This window comes from Chlamydotis macqueenii, chromosome 35, assembly GCF_036417535.1.
Source record: "Chlamydotis macqueenii isolate bChlMac1 chromosome 35, bChlMac1.mat, whole genome shotgun sequence".
Taxonomy (NCBI): Eukaryota; Metazoa; Chordata; class Aves; order Otidiformes; family Otididae; genus Chlamydotis; species Chlamydotis macqueenii.
In genome coordinates, this window is record NC_141590.1 from 163,400 (window position 1) to 180,740 (window position 17,341).

Consider the following 17,341-nt stretch of genomic DNA (forward strand, 5'->3'; position numbering starts at 1 on the left):
CTCGAATCTGTGCACGCTTTGTCTCTTTGGCCATTCTAGGCCCAGATCTGGGCTGGTTTTGGCCTTGATGGCCAGTTTATCCCCAAATCTGGCCATCCTTTGTCCTTTATGACCCGTTTTGCTCCCAATGTGGGCCCACTTTGGCTCTCTGGGCCAATTTCACCCCAAATCTGGGTGTGCTTTGGCTCTTTGGGGCAGTTTTGACCCAAATCTGGACAAATTTTGAGTCTGAAATCCAATTTTGACCCCAATCTGTCCACGTTTTAGATCTTTGGGCCGGTTTCAACCCAAATCCAGGCAGGCTTTTGCTCTTTGGGCCCTTCTTGTCCCAAACCTGGCCATGTTGTGCCTCATCTGCTCAATTTTTCCCTAAATCTCGTTATGGTTTGGCTCTTCTGCCCCATTTCACCCCAAATCTAGGCAGGTTTTTTTTTTTCTTAGGGCAAATTTTGACCCAGACTTGGGCACATTTTGACCCTTTCGGCCAGTTTTCCCCCAAGATTTGGGAACGCTTTCCCTTTAGGAGTGGTTCTGGGTGGGGAGGGCCCAGCTGAGGCTGTGGGCGCTGGGGCGTGCGGCCCCGCAGAGGAGGGGGCTGCGCCGGGGGATTTTGTGCGGCTCTGTCTCACCGTGGGTGCTGGTGCTGGTTGGGGTGCTGCTCACAGTGGTGCAGGCGGTGACAAAAACGCTGCTGGGGGCTCAGCTCCCGGGGGACCAGCCCCCGCTTGTGCCCCCTTCCCCTTCCTGCCCACTTCCGCACCAAAACTCAGCATTTCCTGTCCTTCCTGCCCGATTTTGCACCAAATCCGGTGATACTTGGCCTCTAAACTCCATTTTCTATCAGTCTTTTGGGGGAATTTTAGCTCTTTGGGCCAGTTTTGTCCCACGGTTGGGCACATTTTGGCTTTTCAGGCCAGGATTAATGCAAATCTGGGCACACTCTGCTTTTTTTTTGGCCTGTTTTGACCAAAATTTGGACATACATTGGCTCTTCAGGCCAGTTGTGACCAAAATCCATGATGCTTTGGCTCCGTGGGCTAGTTCTGACTCAAATGTGGGCACATGCTGGCTTTTTGGGCCAGTTTCAGCCCAAATCTGGGATGCTTTCAGCCAGTCTCAACCCAAGTCAGGGCATATTTCCACTCTTCAGGCCCTTCTAGGCCCAAAAGTGAGAATAGATTCGTCTTTTTGATGAATTGTGACCCAAATATGCCCATGCTTAGCTGTTTGAGCCAGCTTCAACCCCAAATCTGGACCCATTTTGGCTCTGAGGCCCCATTTTGACCCAAACCTGGAGATGTTTTGGCTCTTCAAGCCAGGTTCTTCTCTCCCAGTGCTGGTTCTGGCCGGGCTGGGTTTACCATGGGCCTGAGCTGGGAGGGGAACTGGAGCTGTGGGCGGGGGACGCAGCTGGGGTCAGTTTGGCCCAAATTGGCCCCCAGCTGGGGTCAGTCCACCCCAATTGGCCCCAGGGCTGGCCCGTCCCATGGGACACCATGCCCAGTACATCAGTGAGGAGGGGGCTGAGGGGCGGCTCCTGCTACTGGGGGGGAAACTGGGCCTCAGGATTGGCGGTGAGCTCTTGTGCCGCGCTTTTTCCTCTTTTCATCCAAAGTTGATGCATTTTTGGGGTGTTTCTTGAAGTTTCCGAGCACGTGTTGGGCTGTTTGGCCTTTGGTGTCGGGTTTGGCCCCAAACCAGGCCACCTTGTGCTCTGGATGGCCGTGTTTTCCCCACATCCCAGTGTGTTTTCCCCTGCGTGCCCGCTTTTCCAGCCAATCCGGTGTCTCCCACTCTTCATTGTCTTTTTTTTTCCCGAGGGATGAGGACGTTTTTGCTTCGTGTTCCCTGAAACCGGGGCCTGGTTTGCCCTCTACGGCCTGGTTTTCCCCAGATACTCAGGTAATTTTCCATTTTTGCCCGTTTTTCTCTTAAATCCTCGAATGCGTTTGCTCTTTATGGACATTTTGGCCACGCTGGGGATGGTTTAGCAGTTTCTGCTGGGTTTTTGAGGAAATGTGGGGTTGTTTCTGGCTTTGGGGGTCGTTTTGTGTGACGGGAGGGCCCAGCTGAGGCTGTGGGCGCTGGGGCGTGCGGCCCCGCAGAGGAGGGGGCTGCGCCGGGGGATTTTGTGCGGCTCTGTCTCACCGTGGGTGCTGGTGGTTATGGTTATCCAGCTCACGGTGGTGCAGGCGGTGACAAAAACGCTGCTGGGGGCTCAGCTCCCGGGGGACCAGCCCCCGCTTGTGCCCCCTTCCCCTTCCTGCCCACTTCCGCACCAAAACTCAGCATTTCCTCTCCTTTCTGCCCAATTTTGCACCAAATCTGGGGATGTTTTGCCTTTAAACTCCATTTTCTGCCAAGCTTTTGGGGGAGTTTTATCTCTTTGGGCCAGTTTTGACCCACGGTTGGGCACATTTTGGCTCTTCAGGCCACTTTTGACCAAAATCCATGGTGCTTTGGCTCTTCGGGCTCGTTTTAACTGACATTGGGGCAAATATTGGCTCTTTTGGCCAGTTTCAGCCCAAATCTGGGATGTTTTCAGCCAGTCTCAACCCAAATCAGGGCATATTTTCACTCCAGACCCTTCTCGACCCGGAAGTTTGACTCCTTTGGGGTTTCCAGGGAATTTCGAGCCAAATATGCACATCCTTAGCCTGTTTGGGTAAATTTCAACCAAAATCTGGACACGTTTTGGCTGCCAAGTTCAATTTTTACCTAAATCCTGACACCTTTGGGCTCCTCAGGCCAGTTTCAACCCAAACCCAGGCCTGCTGTTCCTCTTTAGACCGTTCTCGACCCAAACATTGCGAGTGTGGTGCCTTTTCTGGCCAATTTTGCCCAAACCTGTGCACAGTTTGACCCTTGAGGCCGGTGTTGACCTAAATCTGGGCATGCTTTGACTCTTCAGGTGGTTTTCAACCCAAATGTGGGCCCACTTCTGGCTTTTTAGGCAGGTTCGACCCAAATATGCAGACGCTGAGGCAGTTTGGACCGGCGTCAACCCACAATCTGGACACGTTTTGGCTCCGTGGGCCAGTTTGAACCCGCGTCCAGGAACACTTGGACTCTTTGGGGCATGGTTGACTCCAATTGGGGCCAATTTTGCCCCAAATCTGGGCATATTTTGCCCTTTCTAGCGAGTTTCACCCCAAAGCTGGGCACGCTTTGCTTCTGAGGGAGTTTTCAACCCAGACCTGGGCAGGCTTTGACCCTTTGGGCCAGCTTTTTCCCCCAAATTGGGGAATCCTTTCCCTTTAGGAGTGGTTCTGGGTGGGGAGGGCCCAGCTGAGGCTGTGGGCGCTGGGGCGTGCGGCCCCGCAGAGGAGGGGGCTGCACCGGGGGATTTTGTGCGGCTCTGTCTCACTGTGGGTGCTGGTGCTGGTTGGGTTGCTGCTGCTCACGGTGGTGCAGGCGGTGACAAAAACGCTGCTGGGGGCTCAGCTCCCGGGGGACCAGCCCCCGCTTGTGCCCCCTTCCCCTTCCTGCCCACTTCCGCACCAAAACTCAGCATTTCCTGTCCTTCCTGGCCCCTTTTGTCCCAAATCTGGGGATGTTTTCCCTCTAAACACCGTTTTCTGCCCAGCTTTGGGGGGAGTTTGGCCTCTCTGGGCCAGTTTTTCCCCAAATCTGGCCGTGCTTTTGGCTCTTGGGGCCAATTTTGCCCCAAATCTGAGCATGCTTCAGCTCTTCAGGCCCATTTTTCAGCAAACGTGGGGATGTTTTTTCCCTATTTTTCCACTTTTGCCCCCCATCTGGGGATGCTTTGGCTCTTTTTGCCGTTCTCGACACAAATCTGGGCCTACTGCAGCTCTTAGGCCCACTTTCAACCCAAATCTGGGCCTGTTTTGCCTCTTTGGACCAGTTTTGCCCCAGATCTGGGTAGGTTTTGCCTCTTTGGGCCAATTTTGTCTCAAATGTATGAATATTTTTGCCTCTTAAGCCCAGTTTTGCCCCAAATCTGGGCATTCTTTAACTCTTCAAGTTAGTTTGGGCCTAAATTTGGGCACCTTCTGCCCTTTCAGGCCTTTCTCTACCCAAATGCGTGCATGATTTTGCTTGGTTTTGGCCAGTTTTTGCTCAGATCTAGAATGTTTTTGCCTCTTTGGGCCAGGTTTACCCCAAATCTGGGCACGCTTTGCCTCTTGGGGCAGTTTTTGACCCAGAGCTGGGTCAAAATTTCAGATTTTGGGCCAGTTTTCCCCTCAGATTTGGGAACGCTTTCCCTTTAGGAGTGGTTTTGGGTGGGGAGGGCCCAGCTGAGGCTGTGGGCGCTGGGGCGTGTGGCCCCGCAGAGGAGGGGGCTGCGCCGGGGGATTTTGTGCGGCTCTGTCTCACCGTGGGTGCTGGTCGTGATGTCTGGATGATCACGGTGGTGCAGGCGGTGACAAAAACGCTGCTGGGGGCTCAGCTCCCGGGGGACCAGCCCCCGCTTGTGCCCCCTTCCCCTTCCTGCCCACTTCCGCACCAAAACTCAGCATTTCCTGTCCTTTCTGCCCGATTTTGCACCAAATCTCGTGATACTTGGCCTCTAAACTCCATTTTCTATCAGTCTTTTGGGGGAATTTTAGCTCTTTGGGCCAGTTTTGTCCCACAGTTGGGCACATTTTGGCTCTTCAGGCCAGGATTAATGCAAATCTGGACATACTTTGCTTTTTTTTGGCCTGTTTTGACCAAAATTTGGACATACATTGGCTCTTCAGGCCAGTTGTGACCAAAATCCATGATGCTTTGGCTCCGTGGGCTAGTTCTGACTCAAATGTGGGCACATGCTGGCTTTTTGGGCCAATTTCAGCCCAAATCTGGGATGCTTTCAGCCAGACTCAACCCAAATCAGGGCATATTTCCACTCCTCAGGCCCTTCTAGGCCCAAAAGTGAGAATAGACTCGTCTTTTTGATGAATTGTGACCCAAATATGCCCATGCTTAGCTGTTTGAGCCAGCTTCAACCCCAAATCTGGACCCATTTTGGCTCTGAGGCCCCATTTTGACCCAAACCTGGAGATGTTTTGGCTCTTCAAGCCAGGTTCTTCTCTCCCAGTGCTGGTTCTGGCCGGGCTGGGTTTACCATGGGCCTGAGCTGGGAGGGGAACTGGAGCTGTGGCCGGGGGACGCAGCTGGGGTCAGTTTGGCCCCAATTGGCCCCCAGCTGGGGTCAGTCCACCCCAATTGGCCCCAGGGCTGGCCCGTCCCATGGGACACCATGCCCAGTATATCAGTGAGGAGGGGGCTGAGGGGCGGCTCCTGCTACTGGGGGGGAAACTGGGCCTCAGGATTGGCGGTGAGCTCTTGTGCCGCGCTTTTTCCTCTTTTCATCCAAAGTTGATGCATTTTTGGGGTGTTTCTTGAAGTTTCCGAGCACATCTTGGGCTGTTTGGCCTTTGGTGTCGGGTTTGGCCCCAAACCAGGCCACCTTGTGCTCTGGATGGCCGTGTTTTCCCCACATCCCAGTGCGTTTTCCCCTGCGTGCCCGCTTTTCCAGCCAATCCGGTGTCTCCCACTCTTCATTGTCTTTTTTTTCCCGAGGGATGAGGACGTTTTTGCTTCGGATTCCCTGAAACCGGGGCCTGGTTTGCCCTCTACGGCCTGGTTTTCCCCAAATACTCAGGTAATTTTCCATTTTCCCCTGTTTTTCTCTTAAATCCTCGGATGTGTTTGCTCTTCACGGACATTTTGGCCACGCTGGGGATGGTTTAGCAGTTTCTGCTGGGTTTTTGAGGAAATGTGGGGTCGTTTCTGGCTTTGGGGGTCGTTTTGTGTCACGGGAGGGCCCAGCTGAGGCTGTGGGCGCTGGGGCGTGTGGCCCCGCAGAGGAGGGGGCTGCGCCGGGGGATTTTGTGCGGCTCTGTCTCACCGTGGGTGCTGGTGATTACAGTGCTGCTGCTGCTCACGGTGGTGCAGGCGGTGACAAAAACGCTGCTGGGGGCTCAGCTCCCGGGGGACCAGCCCCCGCTTGTGCCCCCTTCCCCTTCCTGCCCACTTCCGCACCAAAACTCAGCATTTCCTGTCCTTTCTGCCCAATTTTGCACCAAATCCGGTGATACTTGACCTCTAAACTCCATTTTCTATCAGTCTTTTTGGCGAATTTTAGCTCTTTGGGCCAGTTTTGACCCATGGTTGGGCACATTTTGGCTTCCAGGCCAGGATTGACACAAATCTGGGCACACTCTGCTTTTTTTTTTGGCCTGTTTTGACCAAAATTTGGACATACATTGGCTCTTCAGGCCAGTTGTGACCAAAATCCATGATGCTTTGGCTCCGTGGGCTAGTTCTGACTCAAATTTGGGCACATGCTGGCTTTTTGGGCCAATTTCAGCCCAAATCTGGGATGCTTTCAGCCAGTCTCAACCCAAATCAGGGCATATTTCCACTCTTCAGGCCCTTCAAGGCCCAAAAGTGAGAATAGATTCATCTTTTTGACGAATTGTGACCCAAATATGCCCATGCTTAGCTGTTTGAGCCAGCCTCAACCCCAAATCTGGACCCATTTTGGCTCTGAGGCCCCATTTTGACCCAAACCTGGAGATGTTTTGGCTCTTCAAGCCAGGTTCTTCTCTCCCAGTGCTGGTTCTGGCCGGGCTGGGTTTAGCATGGGCCTGAGCTGGGAGGGGAACTGGAGCTGTGGCCGGGGGACGCAGCTGGGGTCAGTTTGGCCCCAATTGGCCCCCAGCTGGGGTCAGTCCACCCCAATTGGCCCCAGGGCTGGCCCGTCCCATGGGACACCATGCCCAGTATATCAGTGAGGAGGGGGCTGAGGGGCGGCTCCTGCTACTGGGGGGGAAACTGGGCCTCAGGATTGGCGGTGAGCTCTTGTGCCGCGCTTTTTCCTCTTTTCATCCAAAGTTGATGCATTTTTGGGGTGTTTCTTGAAGTTTCCGAGCACGTGTTGGGCTGTTTGGCCTTTGGTGTCGGGTTTGGCCCCAAACCAGGCCACCTTGTGCTCTGGATGGCCGTGTTTTCCCCACATCCCAGTGCGTTTTCCCCTGCGTGCCCGCTTTTCCAGCCAATCCGGTGTCTCCCACTCTTCATTGTCTTTTTTTCCCGAGGGATGAGGACGTTTTTGCTTCGTGTTCCCTGAAACCGGGGCCTGGTTTGCCCTCTACAGCCTGGTTTTCCCCAGATACTCAGGTAATTTTCCATTTTTGCCCGTTTTTCTCTTAAATCCCCGGATGTGTTTGCTCTTCACGGACATTTTGGCCACGCTGGGGATGGTTTAGCAGTTTCTGGTGGGTTTTTGAGGAAATGTGGGGTTGTTTCTGGCTTTGGGGGTCGTTTTGTGTCACGGGAGGCCCAGCTGAGGCTGTGGGCGCTGGGGCGTGCGGCCCCGCAGAGGAGGGGGCTGCGCCGGGGGATTTTGTGCGGCTCTGTCTCACCGTGGGTGCTGGTAGTGGTTGTTGTAGTGCTTATCACGGTGGTGCCGGCGGTGACAAAAACGCTGCTGGGGGCTCAGCTCCCGGGGGACCAGCCCCCGCTTGTGCCCCCTTCCCCTTCCTGCCCACTTCCGCACCAAAACTCGGCATTTCCTGTCCTTTTTGCCTGATTTTGTACCAAATCTGGTGATATTTTGCCTCTAAACTCCATTTTCTGCCAGGCTTTGGGGGGAGTTTGGCCTCTCTGGGCCAGTTTTTCCCCAAATCTGGCCGTGCTTTGGCTCTTTGGGCCAATTTTGCCCCAAATCTGAGCATGCTTCAGCTCTTCAGGCCCATTTTTCAGCAAACGTGGGGATGTTTTTTCCCTATTTTTCCACTTTTGCCCCCCGTCTGGGCATGCTTTGGCTCTTTTTGCCATTCTCGACCCAAATCTGGGCCTACTGCAGCTCTTAGGCCCACTTTCAACCCAAATCTGGGCCTGTTTTGCCTCTTTGGGCCAATTTTGACTCAAATCTACGAATACTTTTGCCTCATAAGCCCAGTTTTGCCCCAAATCTATGCCCATTTTGCCTCTTTAGGCGCATTTTGACCCAAACCTGGGAATATTTTTGCCTCTTAAGCCCAGTTTTGCCCCAAATCTACACCGTTTTTCCTATTTAGGCCTATTTTGACTCAAATGTATGAATATTTTTGCCTCTTAAGCCCAGTTTTCCCGCATATCTAGGCATCCTTTCACTCTTCAAACCACTTTGGACCTAAACTTGGGCACCTTCTCCCCTTTCAGGCCTTTCTCTACCCAAACACGTGCATGCTTTTGCTTGGTTTAGCCCAGTTTTGGCCCAAATCTAGAATGTTTTGGCCTCTTTGGGCCACTTTTATCCCAAGTTCGGCCATCTTTGACCATTTGGGCCAGCAGTTTTGCCTCAAATCTGGGCAGGCTTTGCCTCTTGGGGCAGTTTTTGACCCAGAGCTGGGTCAAAATTTCCGATTTTGGGCCAGTTTTCCCCCCAGATTTGGGAACGCTTTCCCTTTAGGAGTGGTTTTGGGTGGGGAGGGCCCAGCTGAGGCTGTGGGCACTGGGGCGTGCGGCCCCGCAGAGGAGGGGGCTGCGCCAGGGGATTTTGTGCGGCTCTGTCTCACCGTGGGTGCTGGTGCTGGTTGGGGTGGTTATGAAGCTCACGGTGGTGCAGGCGGTGACAAAAACGCTGCTGGGGGCTCAGCTCCCGGGGGACCAGCCCCCGCTTGTGCCCCCTTCCCCTTCCTGCCCACTTCCGCACCAAAACTCAGCATTTCCTCTCCTTTCTGCCCGATTTTGCACCAAAACCAGTCATACTTGGCCTCTAAACTCCATTTTCTATCAGTCTTTTGGGGGAATTTTAGCTCTTTGGGCCAGTTTTGACCCACGGTTGGGCACATTTTGGCTTCCAGGCCAGAATTGACACAAATCTGGGCACACTCTGCTGGTTTTTTTGGCCTGTTTTGACCAAAATTTGGACATACATTGGCTCTTCAGGCCAGTTGTGACCAAAATCCATGATGCTTTGGCTCCGTGGGCTAGTTCTGACTCAAATGTGGGCACATGCTGGCTTTTTGGGCCAGTTTCAGCCCAAATCTGGGATGCTTTCAGCCAGTCTCCACCCAAATCAGGGCATATTTCCACTCTTCAGGCCCTTCTAGGCCCAAAAGTGAGCATAGATTCGTATTTTTGATGAATTGTGACCCAAATATGCCCATGCTGAGCTGTTTGAGCCAGCCTCAACCCCAAATCTGGACCCATTTTGGCTCTGAGGCCCCATTTTGACCCAAACCTGGAGATGTTTTGGCTCTTCAAGCCAGATTCTTCTCTCCCAGTGCTGGTTCTGGCCGGGCTGGGTTTCCCATGGGCCTGAGCTGGGAGGGGAACTGGAGCTGTGGGCGGGGGACGCAGCTGGGGTCAGTTTGGCCCAATTGGCCCCAGGGCTGGCCCGTCCCATGGGACACCATGCCCAGTATATGAGTGAGGAGGGGGCTGAGGGGCGGCTCCTGCTACTGGGGGGGAAACTGGGCCTCAGGATTGGCGGTGAGCTCTTGTGCCGCGCTTTTTCCTCTTTTCATCCAAAGTTGATGCATTTTTGGGGTGTTTCTTGAAGTTTCCGAGCACGTGTTGGGCTGTTTGGCCTTTGGTGTCGGGTTTGGCCCCAAACCAGGCCACCTTGTGCTCTGGATGGCCGTGTTTTCCCCACATCCCAGTGCGTTTTCCCCTGCGTGCCCGCTTTTCCAGCCAATCCGGTGTCTCCCACTCTTCATTGTCTTTTTTTTCCCGAGGGATGAGGACGTTTTTGCTTCGTGTTCCCTGAAACCGGGGCCTGGTTTGCCCTCTACGGCCTGGTTTTCCCCAGATACTCAGGTAATTTTCCATTTTTGCCCGTTTTTCTCTTAAATCCTCGGATGCGTTTGCTCTTCACGAATATTTAGGCCACGCTGGGGATGGTTTAGCAGTTTCTGGTGGGTTTTTGAGGAAATGTGGGGTTGTTTCTGGCTTTGGGGTCGTTTTGTGTCACGGGAGGGCCCAGCTGAGGCTGTGGGCGCTGGGGCGTGCGGCCCCGCAGAGGAGGGGGCTGCGCCGGGGGATTTTGTGCAGCTCTGTCTCACCGTGGGTGCTGGTAGTGGTTGTTGTGGTTATGAAGCTCACGGTGGTGCAGGCGGTGACAAAAACGCTGCTGGGGGCTCAGCTCCCGGGGGACCAGCCCCCGCTTGTGCCCCCTTCCCCTTCCTGCCCACTTCCGTACCAAAACTCAGCATTTCCTGTCCTTCCTGGCCCCTTTTGTGCCAAATCTGGGGATGTTTTCCCTCTGAACACCGTTTTCTGCCCAGCTTTGGGGGGAGTTTGGCCTCTCTGGGCCAGTTTTTCCCCAAATCTGGCCGTGCTTTGGCTCTTTGGGCCAATTTTGCCCCAAATCTGAGCATGCTTCAGCTCTTCAGGCCCATTTTTCAGCAAACGTGGGGATGTTTTTTCCCTATTTTTTCACTTTTGCCCCCAATCTGGGCATGCTTTGGCTCTTTTTGCCATTCTCGACCCAAATCTGGGCCTACTGCAGCTCTTAGGCCCACTTTCAACCCAAATCTGGGCCTGTTTTGCCTCTTTGGACCAGTTTTGCCCCAAATCTGGGCAGGCTTTGCCTCTTTGGGACTATTGTGAATCAAATGTATGAATACTTTTGCCTCTTAAGCCCAGTTTTGCCCCAAATGTGGGCATTCTTTCACTCTTCAAACCAGTTTGGGCCTAAATTTGGGCACCTTCTCCCCTTTCAGGCCTTTCTCTACCCAAACGCGTGCATGCTTTTGCTTGGTTTAGCCCAGTTTTGGCCCAAATCTAGAATGTTTTGGCCTCTTTGGGGCAGTTTTTACCCAAATCTGGGCATATTTTGCTTTTTAGGGTTCAGTTTTGCCCCAAATCTGGGCACGCTTTGCCTCTTGGGGCAGTTTTTGACCCAGAGCTGGGTCAAAATTTCCGATTTTGGGCCAGTTTTCCCCCCAGATTTGGGAACGCTTTCCCTTTAGGAGTGGTTTTGGGTGGGGAGGGCCCAGCTGAGGCTGTGGGCGCTGGGGCGTGCGGCCCCGCAGAGGAGGGGGCTGCGCCGGGGGATTTTGTGCGGCTCTGTCTCACCGTGGGTGCTGGTGCTGGTGATTGGGGTGCTGCTCACAGTGGTGCAGGCGGTGACAAAAACGCTGCTGGGGGCTCAGCTCCCGGGGGACCAGCCCCCGCTTGTGCCCCCTTCCCCTTCCTGCCCACTTCCGCACCAAAACTCAGCATTTCCTGTCCTTTCTGCCCGACTTTGCACCAAAACCAGTGGTACTTGGCCTCTAAACTCCATTTTCTATCAGTCTTTTGGGGGAATTTTAGCTCTTTGGGCCAGTTTTGTCCCACGGTTGGGCACATTTTGGAGTTCCAGGCCAGGATTGACACAAATCTGGGCACACTCTGCTTTTTTTGGCCTGTTTTGACCAAAATTTGGACATACATTGGCTCTTCAGGCCAGTTGTGACCAAAATCCATGATGCTTTGGCTCCGTGGGCTAGTTCTGACTCAAATGTGGGCACATGCTGGCTTTTTGGGCCAATTTCAGCCCAAATCTGGGATGCTTTCAGCCAGTCTTAACCCAAATCAGGGCATATTTCCACTCTTCAGGCTCTTCTAGGCCCAAAAGTGAGAATAGATTCATCTTTTTGATGAATTTTGACCCAAATATGCCCATGCTTAGCTGTTTGAGCCAGCTTCAACCCCAAATCTGGACCCATTTTGGCTCTGAGGCCCCATTTTGACCCAAACCTGGAGATGTTTTGGCTCTTCAAGCCAGGTTCTTCTCTCCCAGTGCTGGCTCTGGCCGGGCTGGGTTTACCATGGGCCTGAGCTGGGAGGGGAACTGGAGCTGTGGGCGGGGGACGCAGCTGGGGTCAGTTTGGCCCAAATTGGCCCCCAGCTGGGGTCAGTCCACCCCAATTGGCCCCAGGGCTGGCCCGTCCCATGGGACACCATGCCCAGTATATCAGTGGGGAGGGGGCTGAGGGGCAGCTCCTGCTACTGGGGGGGAAACTGGGCCTCAGGATTGGCTGTGAGCTCTTGTGCCGCGCTTTTTCCTCTTTTCATCCAAAGTTGATGCATTTTTGGGGTGTTTCTTGAAGTTTCCGAGCACGTGTTGGGCTGTTTGGCCTTTGGTGTCGCGTTTGGCCCCAAACCAGGCCACCTTGTGCTCTGGATGGCCGTGTTTTCCCCACATCCCAGTGCGTTTTCCCCTGCGTGCCCGCTTTTCCAGCCAATCCGGTGTCTCCCGCTCTTCATTGTCTTTTTTTTTCCCGAGGGATGAGGACGTTTTTGCTTCGTGTTCCCTGAAACCGGGGCCTGGTTTGCCCTCTACGGCCTGGTTTTCCCCAGATACTCAGGTAATTTTCCATTTTTGCCCGTTTTTCTCTTAAATCCTCGGATGCGTTTGCTCTTTATGGACATTTTGGCCACGCTGGGGATGGTTTAGCAGTTTCTGCTGGGTTTTTGAGGAAATGTGGGGTCGTTTCTGGCATTGGGGGTCGTTTTGTGTCACGGGAGGCCCAGCTGAGGCTGTGGGCGCTGGGGCGTGCGGCCCCGCACAGGAGGGGGCTGCGCCGGGGGATTTTGTGCGGCTCTGTCTCACCGTGGGTGCTGGTAGTGGTTGTTGTAGTGCTTATCACGGTGGTGCAGGCGGTGACAAAAACGCTGCTGGGGGCTCAGCTCCCGGGGGACCAGCCCCCGCTTGTGCCCCCTTCCCCTTCCTGCCCACTTCCGCACCAAAACTCAGCATTTCCTGTCCTTTTTGCCTGATTCTGTACCAAATCTGGTGATATTTTGCCTTTAAACTCCATTTTCTGCCAGGCTTTGGGGGGAGTTTGGCCTCTCTGGGCCAGTTTTTCCCCAAATCTGGCCGTGCTTTGGCTCTTCGGGCCAATTTTGCCCCAAAACTGAGCATGCTTCAGCTCTTCAGGCCCATTTTTCAGCAAACGTGGGGATGTTTTTTCCCTATTTTTTCACTTTTGCCCCCAATCTGGGCATGCTTTGGCTCTTTTTGCCGTTCTCGACCCAAATCTGGGCCTACTTCAGCTCTTAGGCCCACTTTCAACCCAAATCTGGGCCTGTTTTGCCTCTTTGGACCAGTTTTGCCCCAAATCTGGGTAGGTTTTGCCTCTTTGGGACTATTGTGAATCAAATGTATGAATACTTTTGCCTCTTAAGCCCAGTTTTGCCCCAAATCTGCGCATTCTTTCACTCTTCAAAACAGTTTGGGCCTAAATTTGGGCACCTTCTCCCCTTTCAGGCCTTTCTCTACCCAAACGTGTGCATGACTTTGCTTGGTTTAGCCCAGTTTTGGCCCAAATCTAGAATGTTTTGGCCTCTTTGGGGCAGTTTTGACCCAAATCTGGGCATATTTTGCCCTTTAGGGTTCAGTTTTGCCCCAAATCTGGGCACGCTTTGCCTCTTGGGGCAGTTTTTGACCCAGAGCTGGGTCAGAATTTCAGATTTTGGGCCAGTTTTCCCCCCAGATTTGGGAACGCTTTCCCTTTAGGAGTGGTTTTGGGTGGGGAGGGCCCAGCTGAGGCTGTGGGCGCTGGGGCGTGCGGCCCCGCAGAGGAGGGGGCTGCGCCGGGGGATTTTGTGCGGCTCTGTCTCACCGTGGGTGCTGGTGCTGGTTGGGGTGCTGCTCACGGTGGTGCAGGCGGTGACAAAAACGCTGCTGGGGGCTCAGCTCCCGGGGGACCAGCCCCCGCTTGTGCCCCCTTCCCCTTCCTGCCCACTTCCGCACCAAAACTCAGCATTTCCTGTCCTTTCTGCCCAATTTTGCACCAAATCCAGTGACACTTGGCCTCTAAACTCCATTTTCTATCAGTCTTTTGGGGGAATTTTAGCTCTTTGGGCCAGTTTTGACCACAGCTGGGCACATTTTGGCTTCCAGGCCAGAATTGACACAAATCTGGGCACACTCTGCTTTTTTTTTTGGCCTGTTTTGACCAAAATTTGGACATACATTGGCTCTTCAGGCCAGTTGTGACCAAAATCCATGATGCTTTGGCTCCGTGGGCTAGTTCTGACTCAAATTTGGGCACATCCTGGCTTTTTGGGCCAATTTCAGCCCAAATCTGGGATGCTTTCAGCCAGACTCAACCCAAGTCAGGGCATATTTCCACTCCTCAGGCCCTTCTAGGCCCAAAAGTGAGAATAGATTCGTCTTTTTGATGAATTGTGACCCAAATATGCCCATGCTTAGCTGTTTGAGCCAGCTTCAACCCCAAATCTGGACCCATTTTGGCTCTGAGGCCCCATTTTGACCCAAACCTGGAGATGTTTTGGCTCTTCAAGCCAGGTTCTTCTCTCCCAGTGCTGGCTCTGGCCGGGCTGGGTTTACCATGGGCCTGAGCTGGGAGGGGAACTGGAGCTGTGGGCGGGGGACGCAGCTGGGGTCAGTTTGGCCCAAATTGGCCCCCAGCTGGGGTCAGTCCACCCCAATTGGCCCCAGGGCTGGCCCGTCCCATGGGACACCATGCCCAGTATATCAGTGAGGAGGGGGCTGAGGGGCGGCTCCTGCTACTGGGGGGGAAACTGGGCCTCAGGATTGGCGGTGAGCTCTTGTGCCGCGCTTTTTCCTCTTTTCATCCAAAGTTGATGCATTTTTGGGGTGTTTCTTGAAGTTTCCGAGCACGTGTTGGGCTGTTTGGCCTTTGGTGTCGGGTTTGGCCCCAAACCAGGCCACCTTGTGCTCTGGATGGCCGTGTTTTCCCCACATCCCAGTGCGTTTTCCCCTGCGTGCCCGCTTTTCCAGCCAATCCGGTGTCTCCCACTCTTCATTGTCTTTTTTTTTCCCGAGGGATGAGGACGTTTTTGCTTCGTGTTCCCTGAAACCGGGCACTGGTTTGCCCTCTACGGCCTGGTTTTCCCCAAATACTCAGGTAATTTTCCATTTTCCCCTGTTTTTCTCTTAAATCCTCGGATGCGTTTGCTCTTTATGGACATTTTGGCCACGCTGGGGATGGTTTAGCAGTTTCTGCTGGGTTTTTGAGGAAATGTGGGGTTGTTTCTGGCTTTGGGGGTCGTTTTGTGTGAAGGGAGGGCCCAGCTGAGGCTGTGGGCGCTGGGGCGTGCGGCCCCGCACAGGAGGGGGCTGCGCCGGGGGATTTTGTGCGGCTCTGTCTCACCGTGGGTGCTGGTGCTGGTTATGGTTATGAAGCTCACGGTGGTGCAGGCGGTGACAAAAACGCTGCTGGGGGCTCAGCTCCCGGGGGACCAGCCCCGGCTTGTGCCCCCTTCCCCTTCCTGCCTACTTCCGCACCAAAACTCAGCATTTCCTGTCCTTCCTGCCCGATTTTGCACCAAATCCAGTGACACTTGGCCTCTAAACTCCATTTTCTCTCAGCCTTTTCGGGGAATTTTAGCTCTTTGGGCCAGTTTTGACCACAGTTGGGCACATTTTGGCTTCCAGGCCAGGATTGACACAAATCTGCGCACACTCTGCTTTTTTTTTGGCCTGTTTTGAGCCAAATTTGGACATACATTGGCTCTTCAGGCCAGTTGTGACCAAAATCCATGATGCTTTGGCTCCGTGGGCTAGTTCTGACTCAAATTTGGGCACATGCTGGCTTTTTGGGCCAATTTCAGCCCAAATCTGGGATGCTTTCAGCCAGTCTCAACCCAAATCAGGGCATTTTTTCACTCCTCAGGCCCTTCTAGGCCCAAAAGTGAGCATAGATTCGTATTTTTGATGAATTGTGACCCAAATATGCCCATGCTGAGCTGTTTGAGCCAGCTTCAACCCCAAATCTGGACCCATTTTGGCTCTGAGGCCCCATTTTGACCCAAACCTGGAGATGTTTTGGCTCTTCAAGCCAGGTTCTTCTCTCCCAGTGCTGGTTCTGGCCGGGCTGGGTTTCCCATGGGCCTGAGCTGGGAGGGGAACTGGAGCTGTGGGCGGGGGACGCAGCTGGGGTCAGTTTGGCCCAAATTGGCCCCCAGCTGGGGTCAGTCCACCCCAATTGGCCCCAGGGCTGGCCCGTCCCATGGGACACCATGCCCAGTATATGAGTGAGGAGGGGGCTGAGGGGCGGCTCCTGCTACTGGGGGGGAAACTGGGCCTCAGGATTGGCTGTGAGCTCTTGTGCCGCGCTTTTTCCTCTTTTCATCCAAAGTTGATGCATTTTTGGGGTGTTTCTTGAAGTTTCCGAGCACGTGTTGGGCTGTTTGGCCTTTGGTGTCGGGTTTGGCCCCAAACCAGGCCACCTTGTGCTCTGGATGGCCGTGTTTTCCCCACATCCCAGTGCGTTTTCCCCTGCGTGCCCGCTTTTCCAGCCAATCCGGTGTCTCCCGCTCTTCATTGTCTTTTTTTTTCCCGAGGGATGAGGACGTTTTTGCTTCGTGTTCCCTGAAACTGGGGCCTGGTTTGCCCTCTACGGCCTGGTTTTCCCCAGATACTCAGGTAATTTTCCATTTTCCCCTGTTTTCCTCTTAAATCCTCGGATGCGTTTGCTCTTTATGGACATTTTGGCCACGCTGGGGATGGTTTAGCAGTTTCTGGTGGGTTTTTGAGGAAATGTGGGGTTGTTTCTGGCTTTGGGGGTCGTTTTGTGTGAAGGGAGGGCCCAGCTGAGGCTGTGGGCGCTGGGGCGTGCGGCCCCGCAGAGGAGGGGGCTGCGCCAGAGGATTTTGTGCGGCTCTGTCTCACCGTGGGTGCTGGTGATTACAGTGCTGCTGCTGCTCACGGTGGTGCAGGCGGTGACAAAAACGCTGCTGGGGGCTCAGCTCCCGGGGGACCAGCCCCCGCTTGTTCCCCCTTCCCCTTCCTGCCCACTTCCGCACCAAAACTCAGCATTTCCTGTCCTTCCTGGCCCCTTTTGTGCCAAATCTGGGGATGTTTTCCCTCTAAACACCGATTTCTGCCCAGCTTTGGGGGGAGTTTGGCCTCTCTGGGCCAGTTTTTCCCCAAATCTGGCCGTGCTTTGGCTCTTTGGGCCAATTTTGCCCCAAATCTGAGCATGCTTCAGCTCTTCAGGCCCATTTTTCAGCAAACGTGGGGATGTTTTTTCCCTATTTTTCCACTTTTGCCCCCAGTCTGGGGATGCTTTGGCTCTTTTTGCCGTTCTCGACCCAAATCTGGGCCTACTTCAGCTCTTAGGCCCACTTTCAACCCAAATCTGGGCCTGTTTTGCCTCTTTGGACCAGTTTTGCCCCAAATCTGGGCAGGTTTTGCCTCTTTGGGACTATTTTGTCTCAAATGTATGAATACTTTTGCCTCTTAAGCCCAGTTTTGCCCCAAATCTGGGCATTCTTTCCCTCTTCAAACCAGTTTGGACCTAAATTTGGGCACCTTCTCCCCTTTCGGGCCTTTCTCTACCCAAATGTGTGCATGCCTTTGCTTGGTTTAGCCCAGTTTTGGCCCAAATCTAGAATGATTTTTCTCCTTGGGCCAGGTTTGACCCAA

At 53.9% G+C, this 17,341-nt stretch overlaps 1 gene segment (V, D, J or C); it reads left to right on the plus strand.

Moving 5' to 3' along the window:
• Positions 1 to 1,486: 1,486 nt before the first annotated feature.
• The window catches only part of LOC147596867 (Ig mu chain C region-like), a 94,104-nt gene continuing 78,249 nt past the window's right edge, over positions 1,487 to 17,341 (plus strand). The window contains 1 exon segment of the C gene segment in view: positions 1,487 to 1,574. Within this exon segment, the coding sequence occupies positions 1,487 to 1,574 (88 nt within the window).